A 14,411-nucleotide genomic window follows, 5' to 3' on the forward strand; every position below is an offset into this window, starting at 1 on the left:
CACAATTGGCTGTGGCCGGGCCGGGGCTGTTGTCCACCACCACCCCCCTGCCCCAGGCCCCTGGCATGGCCTGTCCCTTCCAGGGGCTGCCGGGCTGGGGGAGGCACCAGGTGAGATGGGGGGTACATGCACACAGGCTTGTCCTCACCCTCTGTGAAGCACTCCTCAGGCTGCTCCCCTTCGGGGTTCTCTTCAGCCTGCTCCTCGGGGTCTTCCTCGGGGGGCTTATAGTCGGCGGTGCTGCAGACGGAGGAGTTCCCATCGAGGGGCTGCGGTGGCTGCTGCAGGGGCCACAGGGTCACATGACCCCTGGGTCCTCCCACCAGGTGCGCGGAGGAGGTCAGGATGGGAGACCAGGAGGCAGAGGAGAAAGAGGGGGTGGAGCAGACCTACTCATTCATTCATCATTCTTTCACTCATTCATTCACTCAACCCTGGATTATAGAGCCAGCACTGCGGCCCTTGCAGAAGAACCACAGTGACCATGGCACTTAGATGTGGATCAGGGCAGGGCTGAGGCCTGGGAAGGGATGGTGAGGGCACAAGGAGGCAGGGGAGGGCCTCAGGTAAGGGAGGAGGCTGGAGACAAGCAGGCTGGGGGGTGGCTGAGCCAGGCTGGGGGTCCTAGGAGGCACAGGGTGTGATAGTAGAGGAATGAGAGGCCTGAAGGGACTTTTGAGGGAGCAAGAAAGGGGCCGGGATGGCACTGGGGCTGCCACAGCCTGCAGGTGTGAAGGTCTAAGCCTTCCCATTGCCAGGGTCTGTTGGGCTGAGGAATCCAGAAAGAAAGGAAAACTCTCCTCAGCTGAAGTGCCAGCCTGGGGCCAAAGGAACCTGGGGGTGGGAGTGGGGGGTGGGGAGGCTGGTGCTCTGGCCTGGCCGGGGCTCTGCCACATCCTGCTGGCACTGTCCCAGGCCAGGCTCCTAGCCCTAGGCTCCCTCATCAAGGGGACCCCTTCATGGCTGGAGGTGAGGCCCCTGAAGGCCCCTGCAGGCAGCTTGGGGGGCAGTTCTGGATCCAGAATGGTGACCAGAAAATTACAGAGGTCCTTGTGCCCAGTTGACAGAAAGAGAAACTGAGGCAGACATTAGTTCACGCCCTGAGTCATTTGTCCTGCCTGTGTGTCCCAGCTGCCACAATCCCCCTTGGAGTCATGCTTGCCCCTCTCAGAGTCCCCAGAGCCTTGGCCCTCCAAGCTCTCCAGCACTCCCCCACCCCCGCTCCTCATACCGAGGTTGGTGCCACATTTCCCTGGGTATTTATAGCTTGGCAGGCATACGGCCCCCTGGTAAGTCAGCATGCCACATATTTAGGGGGAATAAGGAGTCAAGAGCTTTTAGGGCAAAGTTCTTTCAGGCTCCAGTACCCAGCCAGGCCCAAGGCCGATAGGGTGGGGGTGGGCAGGGGGCTCTGCCCTAGCTGATCTGCTAGCCCTTCCCCTGCCAGGCGAGGGGAAGCCTGGGGGCTCAGAACCAGCTCCCCGGTGAGGTCCAGGCAAGGCCCTAGCCTCAGCCTGAGCTTCTGGGGCATGACTACCAGTCCCTCTGTCACCCCTGCAGGGGAGGGGCAGGAGGAAGGGGCATCTCCTGGGTGGGTGGGTCAAGGCTCCTGCTGAGGCTGTGCCCAGCCCTCTGCTCTCCTTATACCCAACCTGATTGGCCCCCAACCCCCTCCACCCCTCAGATCCCAGACCCAGCACTTTGGCCCACACTGGGAGATTGGGACTAGCCCCAGTGGGGACTAAACAGAAACACATGATAATGGCAAGGACTTCAAGCCCAGAGGGGGATTGAGAGAGGCCTCTGGGATCCCAATCCTGGAGCTAAGGTGTCACAGGTAAGAACATCCTGTCCAAGAGCACCACCTGCTGGTGAGATGGGGCCCAGGTGGCGTTGCGGAGCGAAGGGACACTAGGGAAGGACAGTCAGGGCCCATCAGAATCACCGTGTTGCCAGCAGTAACAGCAGTCACCAGGCACAGAGAGCGTGCCATGTGCTTCATACACAGCATCTCACCAAATGCTCGCCGAGGTAGGTGCCATTACCCTCATTTTACAGAGGGAGAAAGTGAGGCTCAGAGAAGAGTTGGGACTTGTCCAAGGTCACACAAAGTTCGAAGCCATATCTATCTCACCCCTGACCCCGTCAAGCCAGGCCCCGTGATGGGCTTACCTTGCCATCCTCAGGCTCTGAGAAAGTGTCAGTGTCCTCCTCCGTGGGCATCTCCAGGTCGGACTCCTCGGAGGCGATGGGCACGTGAATGGTCAGGTAGGGGTTGTTGATGAAGTTGAGGTGATCCAGCTCAATGCTGGGGGGAGAGCCGTCCACCAGGCCCACGTGGCTCAGGATGTGATTGTCCTTCTTCAGGTCCTTGTCATCCTCCTCGGGGGGCGGCTCCTTCTTCTCATCCTCTGAGGCACTCTCCCCAGCCTCCTCTGCCGCCCCGGCCTCCTCGGGCCCCCCGAGGCTGAGCATGATTTCCTTGGGGCTCAGGATCTTGCCGTGCAGCAGCCCCAGGAGAAAGGCTTTGGCAAAGCCGATGCCCCACTTGATGCGCCCAATGGCGATCTGCAGGTTGTTCATCTCGCCGTCCTCATCTGAGGCTGCCAGGCTGTCGGCGCTGAAGGAGCTCAGCAGCAGCGCCAAGAAGAGGTTCAGGACCTGGGGGGCAGCGGTTGGAGGAAGCTCAGCTCAACCCCTGGGCCCGTGAGGGTGCCGCCTTCGGCCAGCCTGAGGGGCCTCGGGCCTCCAGATCAGAACGGCCACATGCTAGGCGTTTAAAAGAGTATTACCTAATGGGATTCTCACAGCTGCTTGGGGAAGTGAGGAGTGTTACTATCGCCCCGCTTTGTAGATAAGGGAACTGAGGCTTAGGCGCACGATAGGATTCCGTAAGACCATGGCAGAGGCAGGATTTGGGGAGGCCCACTGGGTGACAGGGACTCTTTCCATGATCCTGTCTTCTAACTCCACTGCTGGGGAATGCAGAACAAAGAACAGAGCTCATGTCTCTGAGTTTCCAGGACTTATTGAGACCCTGAATCTGTTGAGCCTTCTTTTTTCTCTCTGGTTTATTTATTTATTTATTTATTTATTTTTAATGTTTATTTACTTTTGAGAGACAGAGAGTCAGAGGGACAGAGTGGGGGTGGTGGAGGGGCAGAGAATCCGAAGCAGGTTCCAGGCTCCCAGCTGTCAGCACAGAGCCCAGCACAGGGCTTGAACCTGTGAACCGCGAGATCATGACCTGAGCCAAAGTCAGACGCTTAACTGCCTGAGCCACCCAGGCGCCCCTTTTTCCTGTCTGTTAATAGAGGCTGTGCTCCCTGGTGTTCATATCCCTGTACCCTATTGCTCTGGGAAGGGCATTTGACCTGTTATTCACCCCCTTCTCTTTCTTTGGGATTCCCTGCTCCACCTAATTTTCTTCCCAAATTCCTATTGAAGGCCTTAAGAGGCGACTGGTCTACCCCTCTGGTCTCTAGCTTTATTTTTCAGGGACAGGAATGTGCTGAGTCTCTCCCACTGCGGTGTCGTGGCTCCCCAACCTAGTAGAGACATTCGATCAGTGCCATGAATACGATGCAGTGGGTTTTCATGGCAGTAGAGATGGGGCTGCACAGGCTTTGAAACCATGCTGCTTGGGGTAAAACCCCAGTTTACTAGCTGTGTGTCCTGAAGCAAATCATATCACTGCTCTGTACCTCGGTTTCCTCATCTGTATGATGGGGATGATTCCAGTGCCCACTTCCCGGCATTGTTGTCAGGGTTAAAAGATCAATAGAGCACACAGTAGGCACTCAAAACTTGTTGGCTGTTACGCGTGCAATGACAGAAGGTACAAGGTACACAGAAGACTATGGTTAACTCTGAGGCCAGCTCAGCATATTATTAATAAGGAGACTGAGTCCCAGAGTGGTGGAGTGACTTGCCCTACGACACACAACACAACCAGGACTAGACCCAGGCTTCCAGTCATTGCACATCTTTAGAGGACATCATTCGTTTAGGCTACAGTGTGAATGGTAACCTCAGAAGTTGCACAGTATGGTGGCCCTACCATCCACCACTCTATCCCCCCGCCCCCAGGGAATGAGGAGGAAGGTGAAGTTCAGCTGGGGTGGCAGGCCTGGGTCGTACCGGGGGCCTTGGGTCAGGGCTTGGTGTGTGAGTGGACACGAAAGAGTAGGGGAGACTGTACATGTCCATCTGCCACCCTTGACCAACTTCGCCATGTGTCTCTCACTGCCTGGCTTTCACCGGGTCCTCCAAGGTCTTTTTATCATTGCCTTAAAAATCATGTTAGGATAATATCTTTAATGTGTGTGTGTGTGTGTGTGTGTGTGTGTGTGTGTACATACATAACTCTCTTGGGGAGAACATGCGAGAGGGATTCCTCCCCATCTCTATACTCCCTAGAGACTTTTCTGCTTCTGCCCCCAACCAAAATTTATTGGTCTTTCTTTCCCTTTGTCGGGGGGAAGCATCCAGTTGCCAGAAACACATCTGAGATGGGAATTAGCTGCTCTCTGGGTCAGCAGGGTTTGCACACGGCTCCTTCCTGGGACAGAAATAGCTGCCTCGGGCAAGGCGTGGGGAGGAGGGCTGGAGGGAAGGGGGATGGACACCATGTTCCCCCCAGGGGCTCTGAGGGGTGGGTTACCTATGACCTCGGTCATTTCCTCTTCTTCACAGTAACCCAGAGGAAGTGCTCAAGTGCCATGATGCAGGGGACATGGGTCCCCACACTCTCTGGCAGGATGCCACAGTGTCCTCTGGCAGACATCACCTCCCATGAGGCTGGGGGGGGGGGGGGCAGTGGGCGGGGACAGTGCCGCCTCCCTGGGCCGCTCCACTCCCTCTGAGCAGAGTGAGAGAGCCACAGAGCTGGGCTGGAAAAGGGTATCAGTGGCGTGTGTGCGTGTGTGTGTGTGCATGTGTGTGCGTGTGTGTGGTGGGGGTGAGAGTGACATGCACACAAAGGCAGTGCAGTGGTTCCAGACTCTGGAGCCACACTGCTTGGGTTCAAATCCTGTGCAGGTGCCTAGCTTACCTCCCTGAGCCTTTGCTTCCCCATCTACAAGACAGAGATAAAACAGCATGTCCCCACCGGGCGGTGGCGAGCATTTAGAGAGATACACAGAAAGCGCTCAGAATGCTAGACAAATGTAAATAGAGGTCAGTCGTCACCGTTGTTATTGCTGGTATTGACACCATCATTCTTACCACTGCTGCTATTACTGATGTTGTTGGCATGACATAGGCCCAGGTTCCAGTCTGGGCTCAGTTTCACACTAGCTGTGTGGTTCCAGGCTGTGCCTCCTCGGAGCACAGCACCAACGTTACCTGCCTCCCAGGGTTGTGGAGAGCATTAGGGATAACGCATGTAAAGCCCTTTGTGCAGGGACCGGCACATGGTAGGAGCCTAATACTTGGGGGTGTGATGCCAACGGCAGGTACCTAAACCACCACTCCCTCTTCCCCCACAGGCCTGTAACATTTGGACTCCCCTGGCCTTGTAGACCATGCGCTTTGGTGAGCACTCAGACCATCCTGTGAAATGGGTCATCACCATCATCGTCCCCACTTTCCAGATGAGAAAAACTGAGGCCAGAGAGAGGTTAAATAATTTGCTCAAGGTCTCCTAGTCAGTAAGTGGCAAAGCAGGGGCTTGGAATGTTTTTGAGTTTACACACATTCAGACAGAAACCCACAGCAGACCCTTTTGGTCACCCTAGCCTCTTAAACTTACCTTCACAAACTTCTCAGACCCAGCTACCCCCTCCCCAATCCTGCCTCGAAGTTCTGATGGGGCATCTTCTGTCTCTCTGCAAGCCCTCGACAGCCAGCCTGGGTTCTCCTGCCTAGCTCTCCCTGGGGGCTCAGGACCTCATCCCATGGTCTCTTCCCCAGTGGAGGTGACACCCCTCCCCATCGGTCTACCCCTGCCCCCAGACAGAGCTCAGCGATATCTGAGAAGCGCTGACCCAGCAGCCCAAGGATTCCTCAAGACTTTGCGGAACGTGGGGACGTGTGGCTTCCTACCCTGGTTGCCCAGGGCAGTGTCGGCCGCTGCAGGGGGCAGCCAGGCACAGCAGTCCTGGCAGGAACACCACCCACCCCGACCAGGGGAGGAGTCGTGGGTGTCAGGACGAGGAGACACGCCTTCCCAGGCCCTACCACAGAAATGCTGGTCACGGCCCCCACCCTTGTGCCTCGTGGCCTCCTGCAGCTCCTCCTCTGTGCCAGCCCCACAGGCCAAGCCCTGAGCCACAGAAAGCGGCAGGATGGAGGCAGTTTATGCCATCTCTGGATTCTCCCTGCTCCCGGGTGATTCCAGAAACGGAGAGGGGTGAGCCGGTGGGAGAAGGACAGGAGGCCCAGAAGTTCTGGTGCCAACCCTACGTGGCACCTTCCTGCACACTGTCACAGTCAAGCCTCGCAGCCTCCCCGTGAGGTGCCCGCCATTTTTCTTCCATGTGAAGTCAGAGAAACCAGCTGACCAGAGAGCAGTAACTTATTCAAGGTCACACAGATGACAACGGAGCTGGGACTGGAGCGTGGGTCTGACTCCAGTTATCATGTTACTTTGTCCCAAACACTAAGTTTCAACAGTACTATTCACAGTGTGGTCTCTGCACCGGCAGCAGCCGCATTCATTAGAAATGCAGATTCCCAGGCCCTGGCTCAGAGCTGCTGAATCGCTCTGCGGGAGTGGGGCCAGGCATCTGGGTTTTAAGAAACTCCCAGGTGATCCTCAAGCAGGTCAAAATTAGAGAGCCACTGGGTTAAACCATATAAAATTGCCTTCTTGGGTGGGAGAGGGAGGACACAGGCAAGTATTAGGGATTTCATACAGTGTGACCACATGGGGAAAAAAAAGTCCTTGAAGGACAGCCCGATTAAAGGAAACAAAGCGTGGGGGGTGTTAAGGGTCTGACTCTTGATTTTGGCTCAGGTCATGACCTCACAGTTCATGAGCTCGAGCCCCATGTCGGGCTCTGTGCTGCCAGCGCAGAGCCTGCTTGGGATTCTCTTTCCCTCTCTCTCTGCCTTTCCCCTGCTTGCTCTGTCTCTCAAAAATAAATAAAAAAAAAAATAAAGGAAAAGGATATGTGCGGGTTTCCCCGGGTGGGGGTGGGGGAGCCACCCAGTGGCCGTAACTCACCACTAGGTTGCCGATGACCATGACCATGAGGAAGACGGTGAGGCACATGGCCTGGCCGGCCACCTCCATGCAGTCCCACATGGTCTCGATCCACTCCCCGCACAGGATGCGGAAGACGATGAGGAAGGAGTGGAAGAAGTCGTGCATGTGCCAGCGGGGCAGGCTACAGTCCGCGGCGATCTTGCACACACACTCCTTGTAGCTCTTGCCGAACAGCTGCATGCCCACGACGGCAAAGATGAACACGATGATGGCCAGCACCAGCGTCAGGTTGCCCAGCGCGCCCACTGAGTTGCCGATGATCTTGATGAGCATGTTCAGCGTTGGCCACGACTTGGCCAGCTTAAAGACACGCAGCTGCCGGGCAGGGGGAGGGCAGGGGGCAATGAGGCCCAGGGACCCCCGGCCCAACCGGAGGGAGCTGCATCTTTAGGAGAAAGAACTCTCCCATGAGTGATCTGAGGCCTCAGTCTGCCTCTCTATTAAATGGGAATACTCGTATCCGATCACCTCATCCTCTTTATGTGTTCAAAAGAAAGAGTCCCTCATCTCTTAAAGATACAGACTGAAGTATTTACAAGTGACATTGTGTCAGGAGTTGCTTTCACCTACTTCTCCTCCCTCCCAGAAGTGGGGGATGGATGGAACATGAATGACAGAAGGTTAATGGCCATTGGAGTAGGTGACAGGTACACAGAGGTTCATTATACTCTATACGTTTGTGCATGAACGAAAGGCCCCCTAATGAAGTCAAAAAAATACAGAAGCACTCCTATAGGGTGATGGACAGGATACTAAACTGGACTCCCAATTCCACTACTGATGCTTCCTGAGTCCCAGGCTTCAGGTCTGCAATATGGTCCCTGCTCCACTGTCACCCAAAGTCACTAGGGGTCAGCTCCTGGGGCTGTCATTTCGGCCCCCGGCAGCCATCTGTGATAACGGGGGGTGCTCTCTTTCTCCCCATTTCTAGTAAGAGAGGTTCCTAGTGTTCTGAGAAGCACAAGTGGCTTCTTGGGGATCTCTCCTCTGACCCTCCTGGCACCCCCACCCCACCCCTCCTCAGCCTGGCCCCGGGGCCTCACGCACCAGCCGAAAGGAGCGGAGCACGGACAGTCCCTGCACGTTGGCCAGGCCCAGCTCCACCAGGCTGAGGGTGACGATGATACTGTCGAAGATGTTCCAGCCCTGCTGGAAGTACTCGTAGGGGTCCAGGGCGATGAGCTTCAGTACCATCTCTGCTGTGAAGATGCCTGTGAAAACCTGTGGGGTGGGGTGCCATCCACGTCACAGAGCCTCAGGGAGCCCGGGGCTTTGGAGTCTCCCCGTGACTTCCACCTCCTGGCAGAGCCCGCGGGGCCTGAGGGGGGCGGTCCAGAGCCCTGAGTGGGGGGGGGGGGGGTGCAGGGAGCAGAACCCACTGCCCACGTGTGTGTGGATGTGAGTGAAGAGTGCAATGGCCAGGCCACAGAGCAGAGACAGACCCGAACCCATGCACTTCTGGCCTTGTGACCATGGGCCAGTCACTTAACTTCTCGGGGCCGACCTCCACCACGGTACTTAGAACTCATAGAGCACTCTGTGGTTCACATCATGACCTCACTGGTGTGCCGCTCCCTATGCAGTTGGGAGTGACTGTCACTTGTCCCAGAGATGAGAACGTTGAGGGCTCAGAGAGAGAAACAGCAAGTGCTCGCTCCTGCCACCCATCCGGGAACGAGTCAGATCTCAAAGTCAGGTGTTGGGGTGCTTAATTCAGTCTTCCTGTCTCTACACCCTACCCTCTCTACCCTGACTGGCAGGGGTCCCAGAACTCAGCAAATCTCAGTGGACTCAGAAGTCTACGGTAGGGGCCAAAAGGGGGCGAGGTCAGGGATCCATGGGAAGACCAGAGCTGCTCCCCACAAACCTGGCACAGGGGTGCACGGGCTGCCTAGCCTCTGAAAGCTCCCTGGGCATGGCCCCCTCCTGCCGGGCACCAGCTGCCCTGGTCCACAGCCTGCCTGTGCACATGCTGAGCCCCTCCCAGTAGCTGTCCCTGGCCGTGGCAGGTGCCCAGACGGCAGCAGAGTGTGGGCAGGGGGTGAGCAGGCAGCGGGCGAGGCCCATCACGCACACCCCAGCAGCTGCACGCCCAGAGCACGCCCTTGCCCCTCCAGCCCAGCCTGGCATGGCTGCCACAGGCATCTCCATGGGATAGAAGTGCCCGCCTCGCACAGGCTGGGAAGTCTAGGGTCTGATGCCCATGCCACCCACACAGTCCTCCTACTGCTGCTGGCCCCCAAATTTTATTCTCCCTGGGCTCCCCGCACCCTCGGGGTGGGGAGAACATCTTGCCCATCTGCCATCTGGAAAAATGTCTAAGGGAATTGGGAAGGGCGGGGCAGGGCTGGAGGATGAGGCGGCTTTTTCCCTTTGTCAGGCTCCACGGAGGCTGGAAACGAGGTGATAATGCTCCTAATGGGCAGGGATAAGCGCGCGGATCAGTGTGTGTCAACAATAGCGGGGCAGGAAAGGCCGGAGGGGAGCTGGCCTGACCATGCTGGAGAAATGGTAGTGGGCAGAGGGTTAGGGTTGGGGTACTATCCCCTGGGGCCTCTTGGGCCTGGGTGCCCATGGCTATACGCCCCCACTTTCAGGTCTCTTGGTCCCTCTTAGGCCCACAACAACCTCTGAAAGTGGAGACCTGTCAACCATTCCCCCACCTCTGCCTCTAGGGCATGACCTAGACCCCAGATCCCCTGACTCTGGGTCCTAAAATGTCCAGCACTTCATCCCTACTCTCTCTGCCTGCAAATACCCTAAAACCCAAACTCCACGTCCCATGGATCACCCCATATACCTCCCTGTACATCAGCTCATGCCCCCCATGCTGGGAAAATGACCCTTGTATGCCCCCCAATAGTGCCACATATTTCCAAACAGCCCAGCTGGCCCCATAGGGCCCTGTGGCCCCTCTCCTGTCCTGCGTGGGAGAGATACCTCTCCCTGTCCCCTCCCTACCAGGTTGCCCACGGTGAGCACGTTGTCAAACTCCTCTGTCATGGGGTAATGCTCCATGGCCATGAAGAGGGTGTTGAGCACGATGCAGATGGTGATGCCCAGGTCCACAAAGGGGTCCATGACAATCAGGTGGATGATGTTCTTGAACTTCACCCATGGGGTGCAGCAGTTCCATATGAGCACTTTGTGGGCACACTTGTACCACCATGGTGGGCACTTCTGGTGGGCCTCTTCCAGCTCTGGGAACAGGGTAGAAACACACCTGATGAGGATCCTACCCATGTCCTCCTTCCCGGGCCTGTATCTTAGGTCCCACCTTCTAGGCCTGCCCCTTGAACTCCACCTCTCCAACCCATAGCCTTCAGCCAGGCCTACACCAAGCCCCTCTCTCACCCAGTCACCCTCAAGACCTGCCCCTGCAGGCCCCGCCCACAGGGCCCAACCCCCAAAGCCCTGCCCATTTGCTCTGACCCTCAAAACTCCACCCCTTTAGCCAGGCTTGTCTGAAGCCCCTTCTCTTAAGGCTCCACCTGCAGCTGCTCCTTCTCCGGGGCCCCCACCGCACAAAGCCTGCCCCTCAATGACTCTCACTCCCTGACGGAGGTCTGGAGCTGTGATCTCTGGCTGGGCGCGAGGGTCCCTAGGGAGAGGTGGGAGGCCACTGTAGAGGGCTGGGTCCCATTCCACCTGCTGCTGGCAGGGCCACTCAGGAGCAGACCGAGGTTCCCCCTGAGGGCTCTCCCTCCCATTCCCAGTAAAGCTGACACCACCAGAGTGTCTCCAGCCAGTCTGTCCTTTCCCACCACAGTGGCTTTCTGGAATCACTGTCTATTCTTGCCACCTTAGCACTAGAACGCTGTTAGGCCCATGGATAAAGCTGCCCTTCCTCCTGGCCTTCAAGGCCTCCGTTGCCTGTGGGTGTCCTCAGCCTAGGCATGATCTCACTTTGTTACCACCAGAAGTTTATGAGCCAATAAACTCGTAGATGAGGAAAGGGGACTGGGGGGGGGGGCAGTCCCATGGGGACCTGGGTTTGACAGTATGACTGGGACACCCCAGGGAATTAGCAGGGAATTGGACCTCTCAAAGGCTGCAGATTCTAGTCTGATGGTAACATCCCTACCCCCAAGCTGGGTGCTAGGGCAGGTGCCTCAAACAATGTCTGACACCCAAAACTTCTCACAAGGGTCCCAGCAAGGGCAGTGTTGAGTGATCTCCTCAGCCAGTGATGCTGAGCATCTCCTGGGGCATTCTCTGACAGAGCACAGATTCCTGGATGCCTGTCACACAAAATCAGGTGAGACGGTGCCCTCCAGAGGTCTGCAAAGTTCTCGGCCCTCCAAGTCCTTCCTGGCACAAGGAAGGGGAGGGGGACATGGGAAGGGGACCAGATCTCTTCTTTGTCAGATTTCCTTTATTCTTCCTTCTCTTGCTTCCTCCTTCCCTTCCCTTCACTCCCTCCCCTTTTCCCTCCCTCCCCCCTTTCCTTTCATCTATCCATACACTTATGTCTCTTCGCATTCATTAACCTTTAGCCCATCCATATATCTATTCATCCATCCATCTATCCATCCATCCACCCATCCACCCATCCATCCAACCTTCCATCCATCCATCATCCATCCATCCATCCATCTATCCATGTTGTGTCTATCCACCCTGCCCTTGTTACCGTATCCTGTTCTTTCCCTGAGACTTATAAGGGCAGTACAGGGATTTAGTATGGAGAATCTGTGACTCTACCCGGGCAGAGTTTGATCTTTGACCTTTAACTTTCACCCAGAAGACACTTAAGAGCAGGATTTCCAGTTAGCAGAACACTGGGCCTTGCTGGTTAGTATCATTATCCTGTCCTTCCCCATTGCCTTGGCAGCCCCCCAGGCTCTCCTGGAAAGCCCCAGTTCCCACAGCAGCCTGGCATTGCAGTCAGGACTGGGCCAAGCTAAGCCAGCACTATATTTATCACAGCCATTTCTTCCACACCTGTATAAAGTACTGTCCTCCCAATGCTGGGCCCAGCCAGGTCCCCATGTGCACCCCCCTACCAGGAGCCCGAGTGGCCTGATGGGCAGGACAGGCAGAACAGGATGTCTACAGGGGTGTGGAGCACTCACCTTCCATAGCATCAGAGATACCGCTGTCTGCGCTGCAGCTCTGCCTTGGAGGCCCCTTCTCCCCAGTGATGTGTCTAGGCTGCCATTGCAGTCTTTACCGTGGGCTGGGTCCCCATCTGCCTCCCCGCCTTCCAGAGCCTGGGCGGCCTTGGCCTGTGGGTCAGCAAGGGTGGTGCGCATGGAGTCCATCTCTGAGCCCGGTGGATGGCCTGACTCTCAGAGTTTCTTTCCAAGTGCTTTAGGATGGGGGCCCCTCTTCTTTTCCTGCACTGAGCCCGGTGCAGTTTGGGGGGCAATCTCTGTGGCAGTGGGGCTGACAGGGTAGGGGCCAAAGTGACTGAAGACCTTCATCCCCAAAGACCCTCCATTCTCTGAAGCTTTGATTGACCCTACACTTGATGAGATGGTAAGAAATGGGCAGCTGCTCCCTGGGGCCTCATCAGGACCCACCTCTCCCTCAGCACAGACCCATTTCCTGCCCCCAAAAGAATCACAAAACCATAGATATTTGAGCTGGAAGGCTACTTCAGGTTTAACTGCTCCAGATCCCTGTTGTTCACGGGGAAACAGAGGCACAAAGCTGCAAACTACTCTTTCTACTGCCTAGACCTCCCATCCCACCAAAGCCCCCAGCCTGGGGCCTAGCGCTCGCTCTGCCTTGCAGCCTCTACCCCATGCCTCTCCCTCACCCTCCGCCTGCCCGGGAGAACCCAGGCTGAGGGGCAGGGAGCTCCCTGGATCCTCGGCCTCCTCTCCCTGAGTTCAGACCTTCTCCAGCTCCTCCTGCTGCTTTTTGAATTTCTCCAGCATCTGCTGAAACTCTTCTTCTTTCTCCTGATCCTCAGCCAGGGTGGCCTCGTTCTGCTCTGCGTATGCCATGGCCACCACTGCCAGGATCAGATTGATGAGGTAGAAGGAGCCCAGGAAAATGATGACCACGAAGAAGATCATGTAGGTCTTCCCAGCTGCTCGGAGGGTCTAAGAGGCGGGGGGAGGAAGAGAGGGGGTGTCACATGGTACCCTGCCGGATTTCACCCACCACCCCTCTCCACATACCCATTGCCCAGATAGGTAAACAGGTCCCTCACAGAGCCTGGCGATTTGAGGACCTTGAGGCAGGGTATGGTCATCTTTGGCAGGCTAAGCCACATTCTGGGGAGCTTCAAAATATATACTTGGGATCCAGACTTCCCTGGGCTCCTGGCTCAGAGATCCCTGAGGACCTGAGATAGACATCTTGAGATCAGAGAGCCAGGATTTAAAAAATGGTGAACATGAGCTTTGGGGTCAGCTTGAATCCTACAGTTCTACAGTTCCTGGCAGCTAGTAAGAGCTCAGCAAATAGTAGTTATCATTATTACTATCGTTAATATCGTCAGTGGTAGAAACATTATCAGTGGCCAGAAGCCATTGTTGCTCTAGACTCAACCTGCCTTCCATGCAAACAGTAGAAGCTAAATAACTGTATAAGAGCAGAGTTGAATTTCTAAGTGGCCCGACTGCTTCCTGTGAGGCCTGGGGGTCTGTGCCAGGCCCAGATCTCAGTACTTAAGGCAAAACTGGTAAAGGGAGAAAAGGCTGTGGCTCGGATGTGGGTGGGTCCCCAGTGTCAGAGGGCTCCAAGAACCTGTGTATGGGGGCACTGAGGGGAGTCTCAGGGAGGAGGTGGCCTTGCTCTGGGTCCCGCCAAGCCCTGAGAAGACTGTAGGGATGGGAGAGGTGGCCGTAGGGCTGAGAGGCAGGGTGGGGGCAGTTGTACCAGCTGGAAGAGGTTCTCCCAATAATCCTGTGTCATGAGGCGGAAGAGAGCCAGGAAGGCCCAGCTGAAGGTGTCATAGCTGGTGTAGCCATAGTTGGGGTTCCGCCCAGCCTTGATACACTCGTAACCCTCGGGGCAGTGCCTGGGGATAAAATGGGGTGCTGGCTTTAGGGAGGGAAGAGAATACCAGCTGAGGGACAGATGGGGGAGCCCAAGGGAAAAAAATCCTATAGTTCTGTCTGTATCCCCCAAACAGGGAAGTGTTTCAGTCATGTCCATGGGTCTTCCTCAAATTCCCACCACCCCCACGTTCCTGTCCCTAATCAGCTCCCATCTTCCAACACCCCTGGGACAGTTTTTCCCACTC

At 56.3% G+C, this 14,411-nt stretch overlaps 1 protein-coding gene across 1 annotated transcript in view; it reads right to left on the reverse strand.

Annotated features, from left to right (window-relative positions):
* SCN4A (sodium voltage-gated channel alpha subunit 4) overlaps positions 1-14,411 on the reverse strand; it is a 44,349-nt gene that overhangs the window by 9,582 nt on the left and 20,356 nt on the right. The window contains 9 exon segments of the mRNA XM_043584985.1: positions 149-281; positions 2,173-2,661; positions 7,169-7,525; positions 8,258-8,431; positions 10,172-10,410; positions 12,286-12,351; positions 12,354-12,438; positions 13,054-13,263; positions 14,045-14,186. Coding sequence (XP_043440920.1) covers positions 149-281; positions 2,173-2,661; positions 7,169-7,525; positions 8,258-8,431; positions 10,172-10,410; positions 12,286-12,351; positions 12,354-12,438; positions 13,054-13,263; positions 14,045-14,186 — 1,895 coding nt within the window.

This window comes from Prionailurus bengalensis, chromosome E1 (genome assembly GCF_016509475.1).
Source record: "Prionailurus bengalensis isolate Pbe53 chromosome E1, Fcat_Pben_1.1_paternal_pri, whole genome shotgun sequence".
Classification (NCBI taxonomy): Eukaryota; Metazoa; Chordata; class Mammalia; order Carnivora; family Felidae; genus Prionailurus; species Prionailurus bengalensis.